The sequence below is a fragment of the Colletotrichum gloeosporioides genome (assembly GCF_011800055.1).
Source record: "Colletotrichum gloeosporioides strain Lc1 chromosome Unknown consensus_7, whole genome shotgun sequence".
NCBI lineage: Eukaryota > Fungi > Ascomycota > Sordariomycetes > Glomerellales > Glomerellaceae > Colletotrichum > Colletotrichum gloeosporioides.
In genome coordinates, this window is record NW_025544652.1 from 874266 (window position 1) to 902008 (window position 27743).

The 27743-nt window shown below is 55.8% G+C and overlaps 6 protein-coding genes across 6 annotated transcripts; 3 read left to right on the forward strand and 3 right to left on the reverse strand.

The window, feature by feature from the left end:
• Positions 1–1222: 1222 nt before the first annotated feature.
• Positions 1223–4001, forward strand: GCG54_00001658 ((S)-mandelate dehydrogenase; the record flags this gene model as incomplete). Its single annotated transcript, XM_045401770.1, has 4 exons — positions 1223–1431; positions 1582–1961; positions 2366–3778; positions 3838–4001. The coding sequence occupies 4 exons, from the start codon at positions 1223–1225 to the stop codon at positions 3999–4001; spliced, it is 2166 nt and encodes a 721-aa protein (XP_045270499.1).
• Positions 4002–4257: 256 nt separating this feature from the next.
• GCG54_00001659 (uncharacterized protein) lies at positions 4258–5690 on the reverse strand (the record flags this gene model as incomplete). The annotated part of the gene is made up of 3 exons (XM_045401771.1): positions 4258–5155; positions 5222–5387; positions 5444–5690. The coding sequence occupies 3 exons, from the start codon at positions 5688–5690 to the stop codon at positions 4258–4260; spliced, it is 1311 nt and encodes a 436-aa protein (XP_045270500.1).
• A 10596-nt stretch (positions 5691–16286) lies between these two features.
• On the forward strand, positions 16287–17039 carry GCG54_00001660 (uncharacterized protein; the record flags this gene model as incomplete). The annotated part of the gene is made up of 1 exon (XM_045401772.1): positions 16287–17039. One exon carries the CDS (start codon positions 16287–16289, stop codon positions 17037–17039), a length of 753 nt encoding a protein of 250 aa, XP_045270501.1.
• A 780-nt stretch (positions 17040–17819) lies between these two features.
• On the reverse strand, positions 17820–20641 carry GCG54_00001661 (AdoMet-dependent rRNA methyltransferase SPB1; the record flags this gene model as incomplete). Its single annotated transcript, XM_045401773.1, has 4 exons — positions 17820–17938; positions 17994–18428; positions 18482–20324; positions 20399–20641. Coding segments are annotated over 4 exons (2640 nt in total), but the record flags the coding sequence as incomplete, so codon positions are not given.
• Positions 20642–21164: 523 nt separating this feature from the next.
• GCG54_00001662 (Denticleless protein-like A) lies at positions 21165–23754 on the forward strand (the record flags this gene model as incomplete). Its single annotated transcript, XM_045401774.1, has 5 exons — positions 21165–21845; positions 21895–21996; positions 22048–22177; positions 22226–22336; positions 22385–23754. The coding sequence occupies 5 exons, from the start codon at positions 21165–21167 to the stop codon at positions 23752–23754; spliced, it is 2394 nt and encodes a 797-aa protein (XP_045270503.1).
• An 883-nt stretch (positions 23755–24637) lies between these two features.
• Positions 24638–26098, reverse strand: GCG54_00001663 (uncharacterized protein; the record flags this gene model as incomplete). Its single annotated transcript, XM_045401775.1, has 1 exon — positions 24638–26098. One exon carries the CDS (start codon positions 26096–26098, stop codon positions 24638–24640), a length of 1461 nt encoding a protein of 486 aa, XP_045270504.1.
• Positions 26099–27743: the final 1645 nt, after the last annotated feature.

The window sequence follows — 27743 nt, forward strand, 5'->3', positions numbered from 1 at the left end:
GGTTGGCGAAGAGGTGGTGAAAGCAGTAGTAAATTGTTGTGGATTGATGTCTTTGTGGAGGATAAGAGGCCTGAGATGTTATTAGTGAGTTGAGATTGGAAGGCGCGGGGTGGTGATTATCTTACGGTTGGTTAATTTTCGTTATCCAGTTTTTGTTTGGGAGGTTGGGGTCGTTCAGCGAAAGGGAATGAATCCTAAGTTATACCAAACAATTGATGCGATCTATTGTTTGTTGCTGTGAAGAAGGAGGTAGTAGTTGTCGAGGTAGAAGTGAACGTTGTGGAGAGATGGTGGTGGTGGGGTGGATTAGTAGATGGACGAAGGTGCTGAGGAAGGAGCGGCCGAGAGTTCAGCAAAATCGGATTCTCACTGCGACGGATCCTAAACGAGCTCCTTCCCAACCGGACTCAGCTCCAGAAATATCTACCCGCACGAGTGGTCCAGAGCAAGTGTCGGAAAAACAAATCGTCTGTGGCAGTGAATTCTGAGGGAGAAGCCCGTCAAACCACTCGAAGCTGGCTGCGACTACCAAGACCAGGAAGTGGCCCCTCAATTCTATTAATACGGCCTCTAAGACCTCCAAAGTGTCAAACCCGTCGAGGCAATCGAGAACCAGAAAAAAAGAGGGTGAGAGGGGCCAAACATCAATAGCTGGCGTCAGACACGACAACATGGGACGAAGGGACCAAACACACACCCGCTGCAATAAAGTCTGCCAGAGTCTAGAGCAGGCGAGACCGGCGACTGGAGCGTGCCGATGGCGTCAAGCAAATGGCTGTGTCGAACATTGTATTGGCAGTCTCCAGAATAGGCGTTAATTGTGCGACGTGCCGAGTGTGATGTTGAGTGGGAATTCGCTGGCATTTGCAACCCGACTCTCATAGCAATCTGATGTTAACGACAAGGTCCGGGGCGCGGTTTGAGGCTCTCACTGAAGAATGGTGGTGCTACGGGCGATGCTCCGGGAGCAGCCCAATCAGGGAACCAGCTTACTCATCTCGCGTGGAACGGAGTGGGTTCCAGTTGGTTGGGGCGCTGCGCTATTAGTGGTTGCAGATAGTCAATCACCCGCCGGGCTTTGAAGCCTTTTTTTGCCCTTGTCAGGGAGCATGACTTCTCACACTGAAGCTTGAAACGAACCATCATCGCTCTCTCTCTCAGCACCTACCCAATAACCACACCCGATTAGCAGGAACCACACCATCTTGCTCACTCACCCAAGATGGCACTGCCCGACCTGCCACCAAACTACCTCAAGGCTCTCGAGCTGATTGACGAGGCCCACAAGCAAGACCCCAGACCCTCGACCGCCGCCGCCGATATCACTTTTGAGCTTCACTATGCCCACAAAATGACGCGCTGGCTGGCGGTGCGATGTCCCACGGCGCCCCCCGTGCTGCAGCTGGCCTGCCGAGCCCAGCATTTCCGGAGGTCAGATATACTACCACCCTTCTCTCTCCATTTCTTCATTACGCATTGATTTAAGCATGAATTTGCATGGCGAGATGCGCAAAGTACATGAGACAAAGGACAATCTAAAAAGAGGAACCACTGCAACTCACGCACACACAACCGTTCTAGATGGGAGATCCCCCGCAACACATACCCAATGACGCGCCCGGGCTACCTCACCTGGCGCGCCAAGCTGAAGTCCCAGGCCGCGACGCAGGTGGCCGAGCTGTTGTCATCGTCCGCGGAGATCCAGCCGCCGCTGCCCGCCGAGGACGTCGACCGCGTGGCGGCGCTGATCCGCAAGGAGAACCTGAGCAAGGACGAGGAGACGCAGGTCCTCGAGGACGTCGCCTGTCTGGTCTTCCTCGACGACCAATTTGACGACTTCGAGAGCAAGGAGGAGATTGACGAGGCCAAGATCATTGGCATCCTGCAAAAGACGTGGGCCAAGATGAGCGAGCCCGGCCGCCAGATCGCGCTCAAGATGAACCACAGCGAGAGAGCGATGAGTCTGATCGGGAAGGCCTTGGCGGGGTGATCTGGGAAGAGAATCAAAAATAAAGATGAAGTGCTGTTGGCGGCCCTGCAGCCGAAAAAAGAACGTCCAATGCCGTCTCGGTGATTTACATTCATGACAGCCAGCTGCCGTCCGTGCATCCTTTGAGCGAGTGAGTTCCCCCTGGGGAACCCGCCCATCAGAACCCGCGGGATACCTTACCCCTACCTTACCAGCTTACCTACCCGATGCCGGATAACCGGGGGGATCCTCCCCCACACCGACCCCGTTCGGCGTAATGCCGCCCGAGACCTCGACTACCCCTCGGCGCCGTTGCATCTCAGACGAACGAACCGCCTGAGCGGTCCCGGCCCGAGGTCGAGTATACAAATATGTAATCATCATTGCCTGGCGCAGAAAATGTTCCTACCTTCACGTCAACAACTACACGTCTCACCATGCCGCCGACGCTGACACCAGCCGAGATATCCAAGCACAACACCCTCAACGACATCTGGCTCGTCATCGACGGCAACGTGTGGGACTTTTCCGACTTCGTCCGCGAACACCCCGGCGGCATCGCCGTGATCCTACAGTGCGCCGGCAAAGACGCGACGGACGTCTACTCCGAAGTCCACGGGCCCAACCTCGTGAAGTCGACCCTGCCCGCCGCCCACCTCAAAGGCGTCCTCGCCTCGGGCGCAGCCATGCCCAAACCGAAGCAGACCCAGCACGCCCAGCCGGTCAACATCTCCCCCAACGATGAGAGGCAAGACGGGCAAAGAGCACCACCACCGCCGCCACCCTCAAAACCACCACTGGACACCCTCATCAGCGCCCACGACTTCGAACAGGCCGCCTCGACGTCCTTCTCCCCGAAAGCCTGGGCCTTCGTCTCCTCCGCCGCGACAGACCTGCACACCAAACGCCTCAACGCCTCCGCCTACTCCCTCATCGGCCTGCGGCCCCGCGTGCTCGTCGACGTGTCCGCCGTAGACACCTCCACCACGATGCTCGCCAACCCCATGCGCTCCCCCATCTTCTGCCCGCCCACCGCCATGGCCCGCCTCTTCCACCCGGACGGCGAGAAGGAGCTCGGCCGCGGCTGCAAGGCCGCCGGCATCCCCCAGGGCGTCTCCGTCAGCGCCTCCTTCCCCCTCGCCGAGATCCTCGCCGCGCACGCCGCCTTCTCCCCGCCGAAGCCCTACGACGTCCCCGTCTTCTTCCAGCTCTACGTCGACAAGAACCGCGCCAACTCGGAGCGCCTCATCCGCTCCGCCCAGGCCCAGGGCGCAAAGGCCCTCTTCCTGACCGTCGACGCCCCCATCCCCGGCAAGCGCGAGGCCGACGAGCGCGTGCGCTCCGACGCCTCCATCGGCTCGTCTCCCATCTCGGGCGCCAAGGCCGGCAACGACGCCAAGGGTGGCGCCATCGGGCGCATCATGGGCGACTACATCGACGCGTCCGTGAACTGGTCCGACATCGCCTGGCTGCGGCGCACCGTGCCCGGCATGCCCATCGTGCTCAAGGGCATCCAGACGTGGATGGACGCCGAGCGCGCGGCCGCCGCGGGCGTGGAGGCCATCGTGCTCTCGAACCACGGCGGCCGCAGCCTCGACACCTCGCCCGCGACCGTCATGGTCCTGCTCGAGCTGCAGAAGAACTGCCCGCACGTGTTCGATAAGCTCGAGGTGTACGTTGACGGGGGCATCTCGCGCGGCACCGACATCTTCAAGGCGTTGTGCCTCGGGGCCAAGGCCGTCGGCGTCGGAAGGGGGTTGCTGTATGCGCTCAACTACGGCGCGGAGGGCGTTGAGCGATACGTCGAGAGTAAGTTGTCTTTCCCTTCGATATTGTGGCGCCAAGATCTTGACTAACGGGACGAATAGTACTTCGAGACGAGTTGGAGACGACGATGAAAATGTGCGGCGTCACGAGCCTGGACCAGGTTCATCCGGGCTTCCTCAACACGCTGGCCGTAGACCAATTCGTTCCGGGTCGGGAGGACAATCCAAATACCCCATGGCGCAGGGACAGACAGAGCCGATTGTAGATGAAGTACTTCACCTCAAGCATAAACCAGCATATTGTGTGTTGATCAATCCAGCATTGCATGAGAGAGGGTGGAAGTCCCATCCAAGCTATGCTAGGAGACTTTGGGTATACATTTACACATGATAATGATAGTGGTTCCCAGTTCATATCCCATCAAATCTCATTCTGTTCCAGCAACTCCAGACATTAAAATCCATCGCACCCACATCCAAAACACCGACTTTTCACCACTTCGCCTCACTGACGACAGAGGCTTAAGCCAACTCGCGCAATTCGCCGTCTCCCCTCGCAGCAGGCAATTCAGAAGCGAAGCTGTTGTGGTGGTAGTGGGTCTGGGATGTAGTCGACGTCGTGTGCTGCTGCGTTTGGGCCGGCGGCGGCGCGTTGTAAAACTGTTGCGGTGACTGCTGCTGTTGCTGCTGCTGTGGCGCAGGATATCCGCCCTGCGTCGGACTAGGTCCGCTCCCCTGCTGCGCATACGCCGGAATACCGGACTGGTACGTCGGCGACGGGCTCATGGGAGGTGGGCTGGCGGGCGGGCTGACGCCATTGTTGTGATCGTAGCTCGCTGCGCTGACGTCGTACGGCTGCTTCAGCATGCTCTGCCTGTTATCCACGGGCGTGAAGCCGGACGGGAAGTTGCCGGGCGTGGTGGGCGCGGGCGCGTAGCCTCCGGGAGAAGGCTGCTGTTGCTGCGTCGGCGCCGTCTGATACATCTGCGGCTGCTGGCCTGGCGGGGGCTGTTGCGGGTTATACGTGCCCGGAGCGGCCTGGGGGTGGTTCTGGTTGTTCTTCTTCTTGCTGCGGAGGATGAAGAATATGCCGACGGCGATTAGGGCGATTACTGCCAACCCTCCGACGACGCCACCGACAATGGCACCAATGGGGGTGGACGAGCCACCGCCGTGTGATGCGGCGGAGGTCGTGGCCGCGCTCGGAGAGGCGGAGCTGGTGACAGGGGACAAACCACCGGTGGTGCGATCAGAGGTCGGGGCTGTGGTCGCTTCAGTGGTGGCGTCGCCGGTAGTATCTGTTGGGTTTGCGTAGACGATGATCCGAGCCTCGGTGACGGCGCAGTTGAAGAGAGTGTACTTGGAAAATACAGAATCAGAGTAGACGTATGTGTTGCACTCTGGTCGTCCTGAAGAAGAGCTGTTTCAAGCGGTTGTCAGACAAGTACTCTTGGCGTATTGAAGTAAAACATCGGCAATTGCTTACCAGTATAGCATAAGAGTATCTGCGCTGCTGTACAGTCTGGATGAGCTTGATGGAAGACAGGCCGTCGGCAGCTTGCAGTCCGACATGCTGGTCGAACCGCAGCATCCCACAACAGAGTAGAAGCTGTTGATCACGCATGTTCCAACATCACAGTAAATTGAATCGGCTTGACAAAGGTTAGTGATGCATGCTTCATTCACGACCGAGTTTAATCTGACTTACTGGATATTCCAGAGATGTAACCGCAAGTGTCGTCACCCCTTACACGCTTGGCCAGCTTGAGCTCAACGTTACCCGGATCAGGTGCCGCCGTCGGCGCAGGACTGAAACCAAGCTCCAACATGTCCATGGCGGCAATAGTCTGCTTGGGAGGAGACCAACTCGGGGTATCATCCTGCCATCTCAGTGCCTTGGACTCCGCCCCCAAGTACAAGCAAGCAAGAGCTCCTAGCCGAATGAATCTGCCCATGTCGTCGGTTCTGAACTCAGGATCGCGTATCAACGAGAAGGTGGCAGAAGGAGAGAAACGAAGGAGGTGCGAGCGGAAGAACAGATAAAAAAGACCTTCAAGAAGAGCATGCGGGAAAAAGGGAGCCAGAGACACCCACTCACACCCGCATACAACCAGCCTCCAGGCAGCCCAACTCGGGGCTGGATAGGAAAAGTTGCCGAAGCTCGCGCCCTGCGGGGGACACGAATGTCCATGGCGTTCCTGTCGCCAATGAACCTCAGAGAAGAGACACACCAAGGGTCCAGCAGCTGTAGTTTTGGTTGCTTGTTCGTGCCAGGTCGGTGTATGTTGATTGGGCCATGTGGAAACTCTGCCTCGCGCTGCGGGTACGAACAGACGGCTGCGATAGCGCGGGAGGTCACAACCTTGCAAGGCACACCGGCACGCAATCATTCCAGGGTCGTTTACTTCCAAGACCTTTCCCACTCGTGATGTTGTCTCGGTGGAGGCAAGGGAGCTGCACCGTTCCAAGCTCGTCTCCAGCTCGATATCGGTCCATCAGATGAAGCTGCAGCATCATCAAAGACACCTTCGTTCAGCAAAACCACTCCAGATGTTCACTTGAACCTCATGTATCCACGGCCATGCCATCAACAAGACGAACAACACCCTTCGGGCGATGACAACTCAGATATCGTGTTTTTCGTTTTGCCATATTAGCGGTGTGGTGGAGTCTAGCGGTGCCCAAAAATGACACTATCATGGACTTAGGCCTAAAACGGATATTGTGGCTTGCAGCTGAAGGCAGGCTCTCTCCAGCTCCTTGTCGACTCGCCAAATCTGTCCAATTGAGGGCGGAACGGCTGAACAGGCGAATCAAGCTGATCTGATGATCCCCCGCAAGAAACTTGCTTGTCAGGGACTAGAAAGCCTTAAAACCCTTCCGCGTCGTCTCGTCTTGCTGTTTGGGGGCAGGGGCTCCTATGCATCCACAGCGGAACCCGATGTTGTGCGCGGAATTGAAAGTGATCAACGTTTCGGGCAACCTGTGCGCACCAAACGCTTGATCTCGTCCCTTTCTTCTAGGGCCAAGCTTGTCTGCCTAGAGTTGGCGCGCCATTGGAGATGAGTTGGTTCGTGACCGTTATCCGTTTGTGGGGAGAAGTCTAAGAAGCGTGTTGTCAGCACAAATCAAATATCACGCCAGGATCCAATACCGGACGCTCCCCATCAATTAAAGTAGTGGATGCTTTCCGTCGGGAAGCTCTTTCGAGAATTGACTTGTCAGTCGTTGAATTGTAGAATATGCGCTTTGTCTGCATCTACTAGGTGAATCAAGTATGCCAACCCGAGTAGCCGGAGACTTGGATGCAAAGTGAATGGTTGCACACTCGAAGATATGATTGTGATCTGCTGGGGTGGGGGGGGGGGGGAAGCTCACATGCTGAGGCAGAAGTGCGGATGTGAGGAATGCATAAGGTAGTGAGAAAGGGGCTGTTTGATGTTTTGCTGACAGCAAGCTGTTGGTCAATTTTTGAGAGAAAAGAGGACGTTGGAATGAGTAACGTACAAAATGCAAATCTGGTCGTTTCTCAAAACGGTCATGCCAGGATGGCCTGTTCGTAATGTCTGGCAGTCTGCAGTCATGCTTGTTTCTTCCCGTAAGGCTGACGGAGCATAGAAATGTCCATGCATTCCTAGCAAGTGGTCGACGAAGCGTTCGCATCACTGAAAGAGTCAGCGACAGGAACCAGACAGGGCCTGTCTTCCAGGTCTGGCTAATTGTCCCCCTGAGTTCGTGTCACACCAAGAGCCACGATTTTCGTCGAGCTTCTCCATGATAGGGATCCCGCGAGATCTTGATCTGTGAATGAAAAAGGGCCACCCCGAATCGTTGGCGTTTTCTACGCCTATTCGGCTCGTTGACGCCAGAGCCACCAATCTTGGAAACGACTTCAGATAGCGTCGTGACGCCCCCTGGTGGTCGATCGGCGGCTCGAGCATTGGCCTGAAGTTGTGCGACGGGTCCTTTCGGCGTCTTCAGGCGCTCTCTCCGAGTATCCACAGAGGACAGAAGTATCATCGATTAACGAGATTGGGATCTCAACAGCATATCGACATGACCGATCCTTATGGATGGTGTAATTCTCCAGGATCTACTCATTTCGATATCGTCTCAGAGAGTACCGACGAGTCAATATTTCAGCAAATATCCGAGATTGAAGCCACGAAGTTCCAGGATATGAATTCGCGATTCGACCGTGTTTCTCAAAAACGCGATCGAAGGAATGATCGACATGAGTGTGGACGGCTTTGTGGTCAGACGCAACAGCATGTTCTTTGGCACAGGGACGTGAAGCCTCGAAGAGCTAGAGTCCGTTCGTTGGTGACACATGAACTCCCCCGTGTTGTGCTCTACCGAGCATCAGCTTGGCGCGGTAGCGAAGACCTGTTACGTTGGAGAAATTTGACATGCCAACAGCGGGTGAGATGCAAGGCTGTTCCACGATATGTCAGACTTCACCAGCCACGGGTACAACGTACATCCTTACATGGATAAGTCTTTCTTGTTCGGGCTCATTACGTGTTCTTTCCTTTTGTCCTTGACTCATTCGACTTGCATCTCTCGCCAAATGAGCTGGCTCATCGCCCTCGATGAGCCCGGCTACGCCTTTGTGCCAGAATCGAGTTTCTTGTTAGGGGTTTCGATCAGCGCGTTGCGAATATTGATTCAAACCTAAGACGTATCCTGGAGACGCCGACATTGACGGGTTTTCTTGTGGAAAGATGCGTTTTCTGAGAGAATATGCTATTGTAAGGAGCTCCAATGTGGCGTCCGTGACGACTCCTGTTTCGGGTTGTTGACTGTCCCACTGAATTGACCGAGGAGTTGCGATAGGTTGGCTCGATGCAGGGGAAACAGCTTGTCATCGTCTTACAATACAACATCGCCCCATTTCGACATTGATTCAACATACATGCGACGTGTGAGGCGGCTGGAGATACCTCTGGCGTCGGACCCGAAGTTGGTAAGGGGTGTGTGGCCCCGGACGGCGACCACACCCGACGAGATGTAGGAGTCGTTTAGCAGTGCAAAACAAAGTCGGGACTAGAGCTCTATATTTCAACCAAGTGAACGTTGCAGCCATACGTTCCATTGCAGCTTCCATGCAGATGCGCAATGCAGCTCCACGATATAGACGGACTTATCAGGTCGAAAAGACTCTACAGGGTGTGAGTTAATTATGCTGCATCTCACACGATGAGAATCTGCAAACCTGATAGAGCATTGTCGTCATACGTACAATTAAGCTGCTGGTCCGTGAGAGCAACGTTTGAAGATTGGTGGGGTCTGCGGGAACGGCCGTGTTTCTCTCAGCTTTGTCCGTCTGAACACAGATTATTCCTGACCATGGCAAACAAAGGCGCTCCAGATCGAAAACGCTTGGCCCCGGCAGCGGGCGTGGCCGCTCTTGTCCAACAATGTGTCGACGACCGATCCCACTGCTTGTGTCGTCCGTAGACGTTGCACAACTCATGCTACAGAGCCTCAAGGGGAAAATCCGCGGCCACGCCGAGGTGGCCAGAAACCGAGATAAAACGACTCAAGATTTCCGAAGGTCTGTCAGAGACCAACATCATGACGCCCACGAACATTAAGGTGTTCGTGTTTCCTATCTTCACTGACTATTGACGACCAGCACAACAAGATGCATGGCAGTGAATGTCATGCTGGAGGGAAATAAGTGATCGCCCCCACGGCCCATGTTTCTTGGTGTTTCCACACATTGTCGTCTTTCTAGTGCTGCCTCCTGCATGAGCGATGCTCGGAGGTGGTACTCCACTTCGAGCAAGTCTATGATGCGGTGTAAGCTGAGGCGTCCCTCATGGAATTAGATGCAGATTGTGCAGATCTCCGAAGGTACCGTCAGACTGGAACGATGCAGCGCGTAGATTCGAGACCCCGAGATCTCACCGGTTGCCGCCATTTGAACAATCCATGTAGCGCACGAACTGGAAAGCCTGCCACCAAGACGAACGTCCCAGTGAGGCAACTCGGTCAAACCTTGCATTGTATTCGAATGCGAATATTGAAGACCTGATTGGCGCATCCTTCGTCGGCTACTTGCATGCCTCTCAGATGCGGCAGCGTCTCCCTGTCACCGCTGAACTTTTTTGTTTGCGGGGAGACGGGCGGTCATCCGACAAGAGGGGTGGCGATAACATTGCCTGGTGTGCTGGTGGACGTCTCAGGGCAGGCCCGAGATCATCTCTTCGACAGTTATCTGGCATTAGTCTCCGAAAAAGCCAGGAGAAGGCGGGTTGGTTCAACAGAGTGTCACCTAGACCCGGCTCTCTGTGCGAAGTCTGGATATGGTGTGGCTTCCAGATTGTCATGAATTTGTAAGTATTCGTCATTATCTTGGAGGTGAGTCCTGGGGCTCTCTTTCAGCCACCATGATGCTGAGATTCCAGGCGTCTCTCAAGATGGGCAGCCTTTTCGTCGAGATGGGCAGAATAATCTGCAAAGCGGCTGTCTGATGTTCCTGGAGATCGCTCCCGCGATGCTAGGCCGCTCTGACTTGTAGCGTGGCGCTAGTCTGTGCACCTGGCTACCAAGGATCGTTTGTCTTAGACGAACGGTGAGGTGGCTTTGGTCGTCCCATCTATATTTGTATCTCTGGCTGGGTAGTAAGAGGGGCAACCCAGAAACGCCTTGAAGTATCTGCGAGCTATTCTGGAAGACCAGGTCTAATCTGACGGGGTGAGCTGACACCGACGATTTTCGCTGGAACGGGCCAAAGAGCAATCGAGCGTAATAAGCTGAGGTCGGAGAATTAAACCGGGAAGCGCCACAACAACTCTGAGCGCCGCGCCTGCTTCGAGTCTTGGGCGGTCATCGTCCCCATGCCGCACTGAAGATCAACTGCAGTTCCACAGTGTGCCGTCACCACGGGCAGAAGATAGTTGACGAGGGTTGAACGCTAAAGGTCTCGGTAGGTCCCCTTCCGGAGCATCGCTAGCCAAGTCGTCTGGGAGATGGCGACGGCGGCTGCCAGCCCCCTGGGGAAGGGAATGGAAATCGACAGCGCCTCTGGTAGATTTGCAGAGCAGTTGAATTAAAAGATGGAGATTCCTGTCAGAGACAAACAATGACATAAACGTTGATGAACAAGTCTGGAGTATTTGGAATCAGCGATGCAGTAGGGGGGTGTGAACGGAGTGAGCTGGACCTTGCGGCAGGGCGGAATAGGCGTGAAGTCTGCAATATGGATGGCCTAAAGTGAGATAGATCTAGCTAGTGAAGGGCGTGGGCAGGATGAGGTCTCAGAGATGGTCCTAAAAAGGTGCGAATTCTGGCCACTGAACAGCGTTGACAAGTTGAGAAGGTCTTAGTCGGCTGGGCCACCAGTTCATCCCACTCTGACTTGCATCCATTAGACGTCGTTGCCTTTCGCCTGAGAATGCGGCGACTGGACGATAGGAAGAGCGTGCGAGGTGTGGCGTATTCCTTGTCTGGCAAGCAGCACAGGTGTAGGAGACAACTAGTGGTTCTTGGTCGAAGGCCGGGTGAGGAATTCCGAGTTGAGGGTGGTTCCTGGTCGTCTAGCTCGGCCGGAACAGGGGATGCCCGACCCCTGCAGGAGGACGTCGTTGAAGCCTTTCTTCGCAGCTATCTGTACGAGCGGGGGTTGCCGTTGACGCTGGACAAGGAAGCAGGGCACTGGAGGAAATATCGGAGGGGTCGTTATGCTGTGTCACCTTTGACTCGTAGGCGAATTTTCCCTTCGTCCTGATACTGCTGCCAGCGCTTCCTGAACATTCCCCTGAAGCCCGGGATACGAACAGAGGACTGTGACCCGCACACTTCCGATCGAGCTTGCATAAGCTGCGAGATGATTGGTACTGATGGAGGAATGAAAAGAGCCCCAAAGGTTGTCCTCTTTGCATGACGTTGTCGTCGTGCTTGATAAGTTGATTGGGACGCGGAATTCGGGGTGCCACTGCCTGGCTTAGCGCTGAGGGACGGCATGGGTTTCCTTACCTCCGACTTCAGATCTTTGTGTTAGGTAAGCGCGGTCCAGGCCCTTGCCAGTTGTCTCCACAAACCGCCCGTCCTTAAACGGGGATGCCAGCCAATGTACCAAGTACTTGAAAGCTACTGTAGCGCTTAGATCACGACCACCTTTGCTTTCGATGTATGTTGTTGGTCTTCTTCGTCGTCGTCGTGCCGATAACGACAACGGAATCTCAACTGCCTCCCCACCCCCTGAGGATCTGAATCTCAATCTGCGTATTACAAGATAAACGAATTTCGCACACGCAGACAAACACGCTCTTTTCGCCGATTAGAGACCATCTCCGTCCCCTGGTTGTCCGGATGCGTCCCGGTAGATGACGACGTCCACCTTGGTCAGGGTCATATCATCACTTCTCGCTGTCGGGCATCGTCCAAATTTTCGAGATGTGAGGAAATGTGACCGGTTGAATCCACCTCATAGGGGAGACACGAGTGGGTGCCCCATCCATACTAAAGTAATTGATGGGCGCCCGTCGAAAAAGAAAGCACACGGCCAGCCCAGGGCAGGAGTGATGCCGACGCTGGCGCAAGCCGGGAAAGCCACCACTTGCGTCCACGTCTCGCTCCAAGGGCTGGAAACATTGGCTGCCTCTCCGTCGCGTTTGCTCCATGGGCCTCACTTGGCCCTGATCGCTTGCCCATCGGGCTGTGAGTTGTCGAGATATCCCGTCAGTTAACGCCCTAGGGAGTTGAGAAAAACGAATATGCTGCTTCGCGGTCTTGGGGGGTTGGGTAGATTGGCCCAGGAGGCGAGATGTAGGCGAGCCCCGAGATTTACTCCTCCTGCCTATGTCCCGGCCAGTGTAGACGCAACAATACCTCAGGTATCCCGAGAAATACGGGATGTCTTGGCGATGGAGAGAACGAGTCCAGAACGACAAGATGAGATCCTGCACGAGACACATAAGAGAACTGGTAGTACGGAGACATGAAGGCACGGGGGCATTCTCATAGGCGGCGAGGTTAGGAGGCTGTCAGAGGCCGGGTCCACTGATGCCCAAGATCTGACTTGTCAAGACTGTGTGAGGCGTGCTTCGTCAATAAGGTAACGACTGCCTGTCGGTGGGGAGGGAGGGCACTCACGCACACATGGACGCAGAGAGAGGAAGAGAGAGTGTCTTCCCTGCCAGATTTCAATGTAGCAGTCGGGTAACACGCAATCAGGGACACTGCTGACGATGATAGCCCTTGAAGGTGCATGAGTGGCCGCCGACATTGACCTGTCTCGATTTTTCTGCAGATTTCTTTTCTTTTTCCTTCCTTTTCTCAATTGCAGCCCAGCAATCGTCCAGGTGGCAGGCAGGGGCCCCTGCAGCAGGGACGGGGACGAGATCGCGGACGAAAGTGGCAGCCGCCTCCCTCATTGTTCATGCTGGATTCCTTGCTTCAGCCGGAGTTGGGTGAGGTATGGGTACTCGTAGGTTATTGAGAAGTGCGTGTGGTTGGTCCCGAGGATGAGGATGTGGCGCGTGTTCGTACGAGAGGAAATGGCCCAGGTCCAGGTCCGAGAAGGAAAGAAAAACAAAAAGGACACGGACGATTTCAATCCACGCCCCCTTCTCACTTCCTTCCATGCCTACCTTAAGGTACCTTAGGTACATACCTACCTCCGTGACCTATCTATCTTAATTACATGGCAAGTACGGATACCTTACTCAGGAACAAGCAATCGCAGTTGAAGTCTGTTTCCATGCCCATACCCGACCCGACTTCATACCTACCTACCTACTCTGAGGCAGGTAGCTCTGCCGGCCTCACCCCTTCGTCCGCCACAAACCCGGGCGAGTGGTTAGGTGCTGACCGGTTGGGAAACTGCCCTGTCCGGCTGAATTTCCATTGTCATCTATCTCACTGTTTAGATTCCCATCCTCCTCCGGTGCAGCATCTCACCTTAACTTTACCCACTCACTCTCAACGGGCCAATGACCTCCCTGCCGGCGTTGGCTCCGATGATGACGGTGGGCACGTCCCTGCACCACACCCGCATCGCGGCGCACGGCATCTAATACATCTACAGGCAAGGCAGGCAAGGTACTGCTGGGCTGTACTGACCACGGACGCGGTGAGCCATGGCCAGACGGTGCCCCATTCCATGGACTGGGCAACCGCCCGTGCTCACCTACCCGTACCTGTTCCTGCCCATCTTGACTTTACTTTAGGTACGGTACTTGCTCGTACTACAAACTATCTATCGTCAAGGCGGCTTCTTTCTTCCTCTGTCTGGAGCATCATTTTTCGCAGAATCAGCAGGCCCGGGGCTAGGTAGGCTCGATATCGACTCCTCCGCCGAGCGGCTGACGGGATGTCACCACCCAGATATTGCACATAACGATCCATATTTTCTTCGGCTTTGCCCCGACCTGAGATGTTCTAGCTCTGGCCTGTGTGCCTGTCTCTCTCTGTCTGACCTGGTTCCTCGAAGTCGGGCTCCCCTCTGCCCCTTCTGATCGGAATGCCCTGCCTTCATGTCTATGATCTCGTCAAGGCCGTCTTGTCTTGCATTCCTCGACGTCTTGGCTAACCAAGTAGCTTGTCCAAGGCGGTGGTAATTACCCGCCATCGTCAACCCAAGAGCTGAGGCACCAAGTGTTCGCTTCCGCTTGTATCATTATCCACCTTCACTTGACAACGGATGGATGTCCATCCTCTCACCGTCCACAACGAGCACAAGCAACACACCAGCATCGCATCGCATCCTTACCGCCAACTGTGGGCTCCACCTCCACTCTTCCGTGCCATCATCTCGTCCGATGTTGACGACGACGGACAAGCCGGCGCAAACACTATTTCCACACTCTCACCAACACCACCTCAGATCAGACCCTGAGAAAGCCGGCGCCACCCCTGCCCCTCGCGCCAATCATCAGCCGGTCACTCCCGGATACCTTACCCACACGCCTCCCAGTCAAGTCCAGTCCCCTAGTGTGGTTGCTGCCGTCACCGAGTGAGTCCTCCCATCCCCGTCCCCCCGTCCCCCCGTCCCCCATCCCATCTTTGTCCAACTCTCACGCTCCCTGGCGAAACACCCATTGCGCGCACACTCGGTCAAGCAAAAGTCATGAAGCCTTACCTGACTTACCTGACCTGCGCCAACGACTAACCTCTCATAACCTCACCTTAGCCACTTCCCACTTATTTAGCTACACTATCAACGGGATGGCAACGCGCTATCCCAAACCTACCGGCCAGCCTACCGACCGGTCTACCGTGCCTTGGTGCTTGGCTGATACCTATTCTTTTTGATTCCTGACTACTTGCGAGACGTCCGCCGACTAGAGTGGCCGCATCTCTCACGCCTGTCGCACCGCACCTCTTGTCCATGTGTACTTCCCTCAGCTGATTTTCTCACCCACGGACCGAGTGGGAAGTGGACGGGAAGCGGTAGCGGTACACAGGCACACACACTACACACACGCAGCACAGCACATCACAGCACAGCATACACACATACATCGCTTCCACCGACTCGCCTTCTTTTTTCTTTCTTTCTTCTGGTGGTATGCATGTGAGTGTGTGTGTGTGTGCCCTCTCCTGCTTCACCGGATTGGCGTGCCGTGGGTGCAGACGCGATCTCAACCCAAGGAGCGGTACGGTACGGTACGGTGACCTGGTCGTTTTTTTTTTCTGATGTAGGTACCCTCTCTCGGTTCTGCCCCTGCTGCAGTTAGTAGCTTGTACAGAGGTACCCTCCGACCTCTCTCATTCCGCTTCTCTCTTCCCTTTTTTTTTTCTTTCCCTTCCTTGCTCCCCTTCCTTTCCTATCAACCTAAGTACCTGTCCCATGGGGTGGGCGCCCCGTCCATTTTCAACGTCAAGGAGGAAGGGGGAGGGAAAAAATAACAAGGGACCATTTACACATACATAAGCCTCCGTACTCTCTGTGCACATTAGCCAGAGTATATTAAACCCATCTGGCATCCCGTCAAGATCCCGTCATCAACGTCTCCTCTTGTCCGCTGTCCGCCTCTCCCGTTCTCTTCAAGCGGAAGAAAAAAAAAAAAAAAGACACAGCCCCTGGTCCGAGTAAGGTACCGTACCCTTATTCAGTTGGCTGCCGTCTTTGCTTCTCCGACTCCATCTATATGCATGTCGGGCTCCGCATGTGGTCCTGCTCCTCCTTCTCCTCCTCGTCCCGCATGTCGTCCTTGCCTGATCCGCGTCAGATCTGTGCCTCCAACCATACTTCTCTCAAATTCTCTGTCAACTCTGAGTCGTTCCAGGGCCTGAAGACACATCGCAACCGCCACTTGCAGCCTCGTCGGACATCGTGTTATTAGACACTTCCACACGTGAGGTTGCAGGATTGGGCCGCTCTGCTATCTGTCTTCCCGACTCGGTCTCATTCTGACGCTTTAGTCGATTGTCCCGAACCCGTCTACCCACCCTCGTCGCCCCGTCTGTCATTCGTTATTTGACGTCTCTTGACCCGGCCGACACACAACCGACGAGCCGATCAGAAAAAAATCGAATTCCGAATCCCTCTCGGTACTCTGCCACGAATCAGCAGCAGCAGCATCCTGCCCCGAGACCTCATGGCCTACCATCACTCAAGCGGCTCATCCGCTGGCTCATCGTCGTTCCAGTTCCAGTATGCACAGGTAGGCCACTCTTTCACCGGGCATCCAGGTGCACCGCAGCTCAACGGGCCTCCTCTGCAGCCGTTCCAAGAGTCTCAATTCGACATCTTCGAGTGGTATCCAAAGTTCCAGTCTTGCCTACGCTATTTTCTGGATCACGCCCAGTACACAGGGCCCATCCAGGCAGTGGCTGCCTTTGTCAACATCCAGCTGCCTTTCCAGAAGCCGCACAACCCGGTCCTCTCATCAAAGCAAACCGGGCCCTCATCCCCTGCCGGGCCCGGGCCGTCAACTCCGTCTACCGCCCGGGCAGCTGGGAAGTTGCCACTTGGCGCCCAGTTACCATCAGCCACCTACACGACACTGACGCCGTACATTCGCCGACTGGTGGCCACCGGCTTCGACTATCCCGCCGTGTTACACGGCTTCTTTGGCGACGACTGGATGGCCGGTATTGGGCCCATGCATGAAGCCGAGCGTCGTAATTACATGTTCGCAGCCAAGAGCGAAACTTGGCTCAAAGTCAAGACGCATTACGACATGGACGGCGAGCAGCAAGTCCCCTTCCTCAGACCCCTGCAAAACGTCACCGAGAAGGAGATCCAAGGCGCCGAGTCCAGCTGGAGCGAGTGGCTGGCCATGCAGGATTGGATGCTGGGCCCGCGAGCCCCTGACCAAGGACCGAGGATCAAGGTAGAGGACGAATAGACGGGCGCGGACAGACTCTCCTCTCCAATTACACGATGGCCGGAGAAGCGTACGAATCAATGTACTCACACGACGGAGCGGCAACTTTGCATTTCCGGCTTGCTCGCAGACGAAGAAACGGCGTTACCTGGGTGTTTTTTTCTCATGGGTTCTTTGCGGACGGCGGTAAATACCGAACACTTGTACGATGTCAAGATGCAGGGGAACACCTCGACGAGGGGGCTAGACGTTCCTGGAAAAAAAGACGGGAGGTTTGCGTTTGTTTCTGCGCGTCGTCCATCCATCTTGTTCAGGATGCTGTAAAGTACGAACCACGGTGTTTGGCATAGGGTTTTTGATTGTTTGTTATTTTTTGGCGGCGGCATTGTCCTTCTCACTTATGATTCCCTTCATCCGTCGATAGAGGTACGCTTTTCAGGGCAGCGGGACGAGTTATCTAGTTACAAGACTTACGATAATGTGAAGTATGATTATATCCCAACTTGCTCGACTTGGCATCATTCGAGATCCTCTCATACCATGCATGTCTTGAGGCCCTCAGAGACATGCTTCGTCCACGCATTGTCCCACCTTATGGACAAGACGATTCAGATGATCACACAGAGGCACACGGCCAGGGTCTTTCGAACGAGCAAGACATATACAGAAACAGAAACACAATCGTCAAATACTCGTGATGTCTTTCCGTTCCCATGTTTGCTTTTTGATTACCATGAACTCTATCATTTTCCTCGCCATCTAAGATTCGGGGTATGATTAACAAAACAACTGCAGCGACGACTATTTCTTCTTCTTGGCTATCCTCTTCTGCGCCCTCAGATCCTTCTTCATTCTCGAATCCACAATAGTGTAGCGTCCCTTGACGCCCTTGGGACGACCCTTGACACCACGGTTGACACCTGCAGCAGCACGTTAGCATTGCATTTTCTGTAGGATTTCTAAAGAAAAACTCACCCTTGGCAATGACGAGCGTCGGCTTGGGCCTGCGCTTCACCTTGCCGGCCTTGGCCATCATCTTGGCGATGCTCTCCGCCTTCTCCTTCTCCGTCATGCCCTCCTCGTTGGCGAGCAGGTCCGACTTCTTCTTGAGCTTCTCCAGGCGCTGCGCGGCCTTGAACTTCTTGCGCGCCTTGGCCTCGCGCACCTTCTTGATCGGGCGCGCGTTGTACGCGCGCAGCTTCTCGCGGATCGCCGCCGCCGCCGCCTTGGTGATGGGCTTGTGCGGCTTGTCGTGCCGGCCCTCGTCGTCGATGAACCAGTCCGGCAGCCCGTCGCGGTCCTTGAGCGCGTGCTTGTTGAAGCCGTCGTCGATGACGTCGTGCTTCGTCTTTTGGCCCGTCGCGAGCTGGTGCGCGAGCGTCATTGCCTCGGCGGTGATGATGTCGATATCTGGCGATGGGGGTTAGCATGAGTTCTGGGGGGTGATGTGAGAGAGAGCTTACCTAGTCTGCCGTCCGCCTTGCGCTTCTCCTGGTTCTCCCAGTCCTCCTCGTTGTGCTTGACAACCTCGAAACCGCCGTCGTCTTCGCTCTCGCTGGACTCGTCCTCCTCTTCCTTCGCAACAGCCTTCTTCTTGTCCTCCTTGGCCTTCTTCTCGTCCTTGGCCTTTTGAGCCTTGGACTCCTTTTTGGCCTTCTTAGAAGGCCTGGCCTCCTCCTCATCGGACTCGGCTCCGTTGGTGTACTCAACACCGTCCATGCCATCATCTTCGGGCTCGTCCAGGACGCCAGGGATATCCTTGAAGATGTCTTGGCTGAAGAAATTCCTCGCGCGCTTCGACAGGTCGCCGTCTTCCGCGGTGTTGTCCAAGTCGGTGACGAGGGGCTTGTCGCCGTCGTCCTCGTCCTCATCCGACTCGTCGTCGCTGCCCGACTCGATTTCAAACTCCTCGTCGCTGTCGCTCTGCTCGTCGGCCGAGACACCCTCCCACTCCTCGTCATTGTGCTCCTCACGCGCGCGCTTGGCACGCCACTTGGCATCCGCTGCCGCCTTGCGCTCCTTCCACTGGTCGTACATGCCATCGAGCTCGCGCTCGAGGCGGTCCTCGGCCTCGTCTTCGCTGTCGTCGTCTGACCCGTACGAGATTCCGGACTCCTGCTCCTGCTTCTTCTTCTCGTTCTCCTTCAGGATGGCCATCCTGCCCTTGGCGATCTTGTTCACGCCGCCGGCCTTGTCGACCGTCTTGAGCGCGAACATGGAGTCGGGGCCGAGGGGTCCGGACTGCTCCATACCGATATCCATGGGCGCCACCATGTTGAGCTGCATGCGCACGATGTCCTTCTGCTTCTTCTCGTTCTCTTTCCTCTTCTCCTTCTTCTTCTTGGAGTCGTCCTTGTTCTTGAGCGCCTCCAGCTCCTCCTGGATCCGGAGCTCCTCGTCCATGTCCTCGACCTCGGCCACCTCCTCGCCGGCGACCTGCTCCTGGAGAGACTTGGCCTTTTCCGACTTCTTGGTGGGGAAGCCAAAGATCTCGCGGACCTTGAGACGCCACTTGAGCAGCATCTTGAACTCTTTTCTTCCAAGAACCTTCAAATCGGCGCAGCACCTGCGGATCTCCTCATTGGTCTCGGGGAGCTTGTCCAGAGCCGCCAGCGCAACGTCGCCGTTGTTCGGCTGGTCAAACGACAGCTGGTTTGCGCTGCCGAGGATCGCAATCGGGTCAACGGTCTGGATGAACTCGCTGGCCGAGACGGCCTTGAACTGCGTGTAGTCGCCCTCCTCGTAACCCTCACGCTTGCGCTTCTTCACCTCGGGGTTGTAAACCTTGGCCTCGTTGTTCGGTGCCGCGTCCTTCAGCTCGGCGAAGACGGCGCGGGGGTCGAGGAACCGGGGGTCGATGCGCTTGGGCGCCTTGTAGCCCTTGCAGACGACGAAGATCTCGGCAGACACGTTTCTCGACGATGGCGGCTTGGTGGCCTCGACCTTTGTGAAGAGCTGGTTGAACACCCACAGCAGCGGGTTGTAGTCCTTGGAGCGGAACACCTTGGTGACGAACGTGCCGCCCTCGACCAGGAACTCCGTTGCCAGCTTCATGGACTGCAACACCAGCTCGGCCTGGTTGAAGGAGTCCTGGTTCCAGGCGGTACCGACGTTGGGCGCACCATCGTGGAGGACACAGTCGGCCTTCCAGGTCTTGAGGTGCGAACGGATCGTGGCTCGGCATTTGTCGGTGGTGATATCGCTCTGGAAGGTAATGACCTTGGGGATCGGCTTGATGGGGGCTAAATCGACACCGACGATCAACGCGCCGACGGGACATGTCTCGGCTGCGACTTGACACCATGACTAGACATGCGCTTGTTAGATACTGCACGCAACAATGACATTGGAACATTCATTTCTTGTGAAAACAAACTTACGCCTGGCGCAGCGCAAAGATCGACGACGACCCTGCTCTTCTCCAAGAAGCCATACTTCTTGTTCAGCTGGATCAGCTTGAACGCAGCTCTGGCACGGTATCCCTTCTCCTTGGCAAGCTTGTACCACTTATCCAAACGTCCTTTTCCGTGCTTCTTCTGGATCGCCATCTTGTCGAACGGGGCGGCGACGGCGGAACTCGAGAGAAATCCAAACTTTTGGGCGTACCGTCCGTCCGCTTCGCTCTGCAGTGAAGAAACCGACCCTTGAAAAAAGGCCCCCGCCGCCTGAATGGCCAAAAATTCTCGAAATTTTTGAGACCCGATAACGGTCACGTGGAGATAATGCGAGCAAGGTGGGTCTTCCCTGGCCTGGAGCTTTGACGTGCGGGCCCTTCTCATCTGATTGGACCCGCGAATCCGGAGCGGGAAACCACCCAAAAATCAATTAAACAGGAACCCCGGCCAGGGGTGGGTCTTCCGCGTCGACACGCGCGCGCGCGACACCATCGCGCGTTCAAAGTACATTTTTGGTGGTTGAATCTGGTAAAGACCCGACGTCAGACACGAGCTCGCCTCCTCCGCCCCATCCCTCAGGCCCTGCCATTCACCACCCCAGCACACAGTCGATCCCACGATTGAAGTTTTCTTCCCTAGACTCTGAACGACAGATTTTACGCTGGAAACACTCTCTTTTTTGTTCGTTGTTTGTTTACTTTAAACGTATACCGACGACTTACACGAGAAACCCAATAAATCCACATTCGTCATGGTTTACCACGGCGGCATGGCCAGCCCGCCGCCGAGCGATGGCCTCGTCCCCGCCTCCTCGCCCACGCTCCCCTCATCACCACCCCCGCGAAACATTCGAAAGGAGAAACGCAAGGCCATTCTGACGCCTCGAAAGTTCACGCGGTTCTTCACGCCGCGCGGCATGTCCTCTCAGAGCTCGAGGCCGGTCCTCGCCGAGATGGGCGGGCCTGCGATTAACGCACAGCAGACGCCACCACGATCCAGTCTGGGAGCTCCGGAACCGATTTCGCCGACATCGAATTCGAGCCTTCTGTCGCCTTTTGGTAGCGAGGACGGGCCAAAAAAGAGGAAGAGGGGCGTTGTTCATGCGATTCCCATGAAGTTGCCGCTGCCGGCCCGAGGATCGAGTACGAAACTGTCAAGAACACAATTGGAGGATTTGGAGGATGATGAGGCGCCCCTTGGCCGAAGCCCTCTCGCGAGGTCTCTGTTGGAGAATGTTGAGAACGTGGAGGACCAGGCGATTGGTTCTCCTGATGTGCACTCTCCCACCGGCCCTGAGCTGCCGCGCTTGGGAAGAAGATATCCGACTGGACCGCAGACATCACCGGATGAGTTTGCGCGGAAGCTCAGCTCCTTGACTGCCAGCAACTTTGCGACTGCGGCATACGAGGGTCTGAGGCCAAGGTCTACCCTGGTGCGTGTAACGCTGGTTCTTAGAGATCGCAATTGCTGACTTTGATCAGATTGATTATTTCAAGTGCAACCGCGCGGGTGTCCAGGCATCTGGAAAAGGAAAGCCGCTGTCGTCTCTTACAAAGCCCCTCCAGCCTTCCAAGGAGAAATCTGTAAGTTGAATCACCCTGGCGACATGAGAGCCAAGAGCTGATGGACCGCAGCCTGAACCGTCATATCACCCACAGCCTGTGATCAAACTTCGCAATCGCGGATTCGAGGCTCAATTGCTGCTTCGCGAACAAGGGAGCACCCCCCGGCCAGGTCGGCAACATCTCGAGTATCCCGCATTTGGTGAGTTTCTTCTCAGGCTTCCTGTGTAACTTTTCTAATCATACTCAGATTCACGAGCTACGACTGCATCCTTCTGGAGCAAGGGCACCGATACACACATGATCAACGCGCATCTGACTCAATCGAATACTATTCCTTTCAGTCTGGCGAGCTGTCACAGTAAGCCTCCCTCATTTGTCTCGAATGCAACGAGTCTAACTTTTGCAGATGCCCCTCTCACAGCAATCGGTGATGAGGAGGGTTTCATCCGTTTCTTCGATACCACCACAACTCAGGTAGGAGAGACCCCCAAAGCCAAGGTCGACATCATTATGCAGGGCCATGAAAACGCCATCATGGACCTCGCCTTCTCAGATGATGACCTCCGCCTCGTGAGCGCCTGCGGCGACCGCTCCGGCAAGATCTTCGACGTCATGACCCAGTCCGTCGCCGCCGAGCTCAACGGTGGTCACTTCCAGTCAATGCGCCGTGTCGAGTTCCAACCAGGGAGGGCGAATGGAAGCGTAATAGCAACGTCCGACCGAGACGGCAAGATTCAAATCTGGGACCTCCGCTGCTGCGCCGCCCCGGCCGCCGCCTTCTCCACTCGCGGCCCGGAAGGCGTCTTCCACAGGAATCGCAGCCTCTCGCCCCTCTGGGCGCGAACAACCAACACCATCGACGGCGCTCACGCCCGAACCGTCGAGGGTATCACGTCGCCCGCGTCGGTCACGGCCCTGCAATACATGCCCCCGGGCCGCGAGCACCTCCTCCTGTCCGCCTCCGAAGCAAATGCCTGCATCAAGCTCTGGGACACCCGCTATATCACCCCCCGGAACCGCCCCGACGCAACTCCCCTGGCGGTGACTGCCGAGCCCGCAACCCACCGATGGCGCCCCTACGGCCTCACCTCACTCGCCCTCAGCAGCGACGCCGCCCGCTTATACGCCGTCTGCAAGGACAACACCGTCTACGCCTACTCCACCTCCCACCTCATGCTCGGCCACGCTCCGGAACTCTCCGACCGTCCTCCGCGTCAAAAGGCCGGCACAGCAGCGCAAGGTCTCGGGCCCCTGTACGGATTCAAGCACGACATGTTCCACGTAAAATCGTTTTACGTGCGCTGCGCCGTCCGCCCCGTCTCTATTACCGGTACGGAACTCCTGGCTGTCGGAAGCGATAAGTGCGCCCTCCTCTTCCCGACCGACGAGCGCGCGATGAGAGAGCACTGGGACACCCAAAGCCACCTTTCGGCCGCTGTCGAGCCCACGACCGCCGCCGCCGCCGGCAACTCCAGAACGACAACCGGCCAAGTGCCCATCGTCAGGAACGGCACGCCCCTGATCCGCGGCCACCGCCGTGAAGTCACGGGTTTGAGCTGGACCAACGAGGGCAAGCTCGTCACCATCTCGGACGACTACATGGCGCGGCACTGGCAAGAAGGCGACGACAACAGCGTCGACGCCGCCACGGGTGGGTGCGGTCCGGCGTGGGATCTCCGCACGGGCGGAGAATTTGGCGGAAGACGGCACATGTCGGGGTACGCTGACGTCTCGGAGGACTGGGACATGGACGATGACATGCATTCCGAATGCTGAACGAGCGGCGTGCTTGACCCTTTTGACTCATGACACTTATGAAGAAGGATCGATGGACGGATACACACCACCTCACGAGGGGAGAGGAAAAGTTTTCTGGCTTTTGTACACACGTTGCATGCGTTTTTTTTTATTGGGTGCATTTCAGGACACCGCGGGTTTGGCATCGGCATCGGCATTGGCATTAGGAGTACACTAGAGATACCTTTGGTTCTGTTGGGCTTTTATTCCTTCGGTAGACGACTTGGAGCCTCGTTGGCAGTTATAATGAGACAATGTCACTACAATTTGTGGCAGACCGTGAGGTGATGTGTGTGATGGCTAGTGAGCAGACCTCTCACGGAAGGCGTCGCTCGCTGTTGCTGTTGTCGGGGATAGATAGATAGGGGCGTGTCTGTGACACCGATTACAAGAAACGAAGAAGAAATTCCCAAGAGGAGAAAAGGAATGTGGCAGACGAAGCAAAATGGCAAAAGGATTAACTTGGATCCTCAAACTCCCACGGGAGGACCGTAATCACCAGGGCACTGCGCACTGCGCTTGTCCTGACCACTGGGCCGCTTGTCCACCTAGGGTGCTTGCTGGCTGACGAACGAGAACGCTCCACATACCCCGGTGCCTTGGAAGTCGTATGTGGTGAGATGATGTACGCGTTTTACGGAATGCGCGGATACGTAGGTTATGAGGATACTTGATTCATCACCGGCGCTCATCTGGCACCTGACAATCTGAATCTGCTCTACCCATCTGCCGTTCACACATGTCTGACGAAAACCCGTCATACCCAAACTCCAGAAAGCAACGAGGGGGTATCGTATATTATCCCATGTGGTATCCTGAACAAAAACGCTCCTGAACGCCAAGCTCCTCATGCTATGCATCGTCATAGTGCCATCTCATCACCCTCCACCGGTAAACCCTTATGTACAGGTCTCCTAGCAAAGAAATATATACCCACAATCGCCGCTAGTACCGCCACGAGAATAATGTTGGAAAATAGAGCAGTAGACAAACGTGAGCCGGTTGGAGATTTGGCCATCGGCGACTGTGAAGTAGCCGCACCATGTGTCGAGGGCGTCTTGCCGGTGCCTTTCCTGTCAGGAATCGGTAGCTTCGCATCGAACTTTATAGATCCAGACGCTGGACAGCCGGCTGGTGCGTAGCCCTCCAAGTTGCCTGCGTCAAATGTTTCTCCCATTTCGGACTTTTGCTGTCTTGCGTGCTTGCAGAGCCACGTGCTCGACCTTTCACTATCCCCCGACTCTCTTTCAGATGCCTGCGCTCTTCTCTCGCGGGCTATCACCACGCTGTCACGCAGACGGTGACCAGAGCCAAGTGGTGCCCAGGAACCCAGGCCAGCCACATCATCCAAGTTTGTATCGCACACGTTGTCCAGTTGGCTGACAAGAAGCAGCATGTTGTCAAAGATGCAAATGGCCTCTTGAATGATGTCGTGCCTTTCCCGCGGCGTAAACTGTGCCTCGGATTCTGCAAGCCGTTTCTTAAATTCCTTTTTCAGATCCTCCCCGTCGAGAACAGTGGCGAAGTGAAAGAAGCTCAGGGGAAGCGTGTGCCGCGCATGCTTTGCCCCAATCTCCAGCGTTCCAGGCTCGCCTCGCAACAGGTCAACAGGTCCCATGGTAATGGCTCCAAGGGGATCGGTCTCTGCTGGTTGTCGAGGTTGACACTTCGTCCCGAGTGGCGGAATCGGCGATGGGACTTGCCCCCAAAAGTCAGAACCTGCAGACTCGAGCGTGGCCCTGATGAACCTTCCACCGGCGAAGAGTGCCATGAACAGGATATAGGAGTACGAGAGCACGGTGTGGGGCTTCTTCTCGATGGTGCGCTTCGCGTGCCGTGTGAACTCGGCGAGACGTCCGGAGCTGGAGACTGTCTTCAGTTGTTCGTCTACCATCTCAGGGGACCATCCAGTGAGGAAACCAATGTCTGACCGCAACCGATCAGACCGCATGAGCTCTGGTAAGTAAAGAGACTTCAATATCGAACGCATGTTTTGAGAGGCGTTGACATTATGTATCGACCCGGGTTCGTCGTGGGGAACACGAAGTAAGTCGTCGAGAACGTCGCCTCCATCTCGTGACTCTACCGGAACGGAATCCACAATGTCTTTCCATACTGATTCGAAAGCAATGTAGATAGGTGCAATATGAAGGAGGCCAGACACGTAGATGGAGGGGTCGGCAGAAAGGGGAGGGATCGCCAGCGGGAGGCGGGCGATGATCAGCTTGTTAAGCTTCGCGTGGACGGAGCGAGTTGCGGCGGCGATGGACTCGGCCAGGGGACGTTGGATTTCTCCGGCCGGCCGCGCGGATGTTGGAGCCATAATCACGGCGTTGCCGTGGCGTTTTTTTTGCAACAAAGCCCCCCGTGGAGGAGTTACGGCGTTGGACGACAACTTATAGAAGGCGTGTGGGTTGCAGATTGGTAGCGTAGGTTGTAGGTGTGCAGATCGGTCTCGAGAAGTACGACGTCGTCCTCTGACAACACCAGGTAATATCTTCTCGGAAGACAGGTTGTTGTCAGGACAGTAACAGATGTTTCGTTTTTGAAGAGATGTAGGTATCGAAGGAGGGCGGTTGGTATTTTGCGGTGGTTCAACGACAGAAGATGTGGCTTGCTTTGGCTAAAGGCAGGCCAATGGCAGCCCTAGAAGACTTGGTCCTCGCCGCTCCTTACTGCTCTGGGTGACTTGGAGGTGTAATGCAAAAAAACAAGACAGAAGGAGGGAAGGGAACAGACGTAGATGAGAAACCAACTGGAAGCGGCAGCCGTAGCGTCGATCCTTGGCAGACGGTGCGGTCCAGTGATCGGGTTGCCTCTTGTCTCGTTCGCTCCCGCCAAGGCATGGAAAAGCTCGAGGCCGACGAGCCGGTCAGAATCAAAGTAGCTCTTGCGAGAAGGAGGCAGCGACGGTGCCAGGAGAAAGTACGGGTGAGGGAAAGAGTGAAGGCAGCAAGAGAGAGAACAAAAAAAACAGAGGTTCTGGAATCCCGGGGTTAAGGTAGAGAAAGGTCACCCGGGGCCCGATGCGATGCGCGCGAGATGGGACCAGGACTCTCTCGGCCTGGCGTCTGTTTCTGCGCCGGGTTTACAGGGGAATACACCGGGATATTCCACATGCGTATTTGACAAGGGGAGGAAAGAAATAGTGCCCCAAAAAGAAACCGGACAGGAACAGGGTCAACGGGGTTGGAAAAGGAGCTAGCGCTGGTATGGCAGGAAGCGTGAGGCTACCTTGCGCTCACGTTGAGTTGTGCGCCTAAATCTTGGAGCAGACGCGGGCGGGCAGAATATCCAACGAGTTCGGTCAAGATGATTCAGATGTTTGTTTGTGCTGGTTTGTCGAGGAACAAAAATGAGCTCATGTCTCTCTTGTCTTGCGGAAGTGCTATTCCCAAGTTGACGGAGCCACAAAGGTCTCGTCGACTTTCTTTACGGCCAGAGTCTAGTTCCCGTGGGCCACTCCCGCTTCAGACCAGCTCCAAAAGACGGGATGGGATGGGGTCCATGACCAACGACTTCACTGCCACACTCTGGAGAGCCCCCGATCCGCTCGGGGGGCGAACTTGATCACTCATTGCTGATCGGCACACAGACCATTCGACGACTTGAGGATCAAAAGAAAATTTGGGAAGAGGCGATAACATGCGCGCGCGTGGAGTGAGCAAGCAAACTGACGAGGATCCACGCCCAGGGAAACCTTGAAGAGGGGAACGGGGAACACTGACAGAGGGGAGCGGGGGAATGGCGAGGGGGGCCTGGAAAAGTGACAGGACAGCGGATGGCCGACCCGACATGTTCAGGTTCGAGTTCAGGTTCAGGGGTCTTGAGAGGTGCCATTGTGCGCGGTCTCGCCCCGTAGGGCCACTTTTCCCCATCGGCCTGGGCCTCTCTGGAACTTTGTGCCTCTGCGACTCTGCGTCTCTGCGTCTCTGCGCTGGAAGACACAGCAAAACACGCTGGACTCG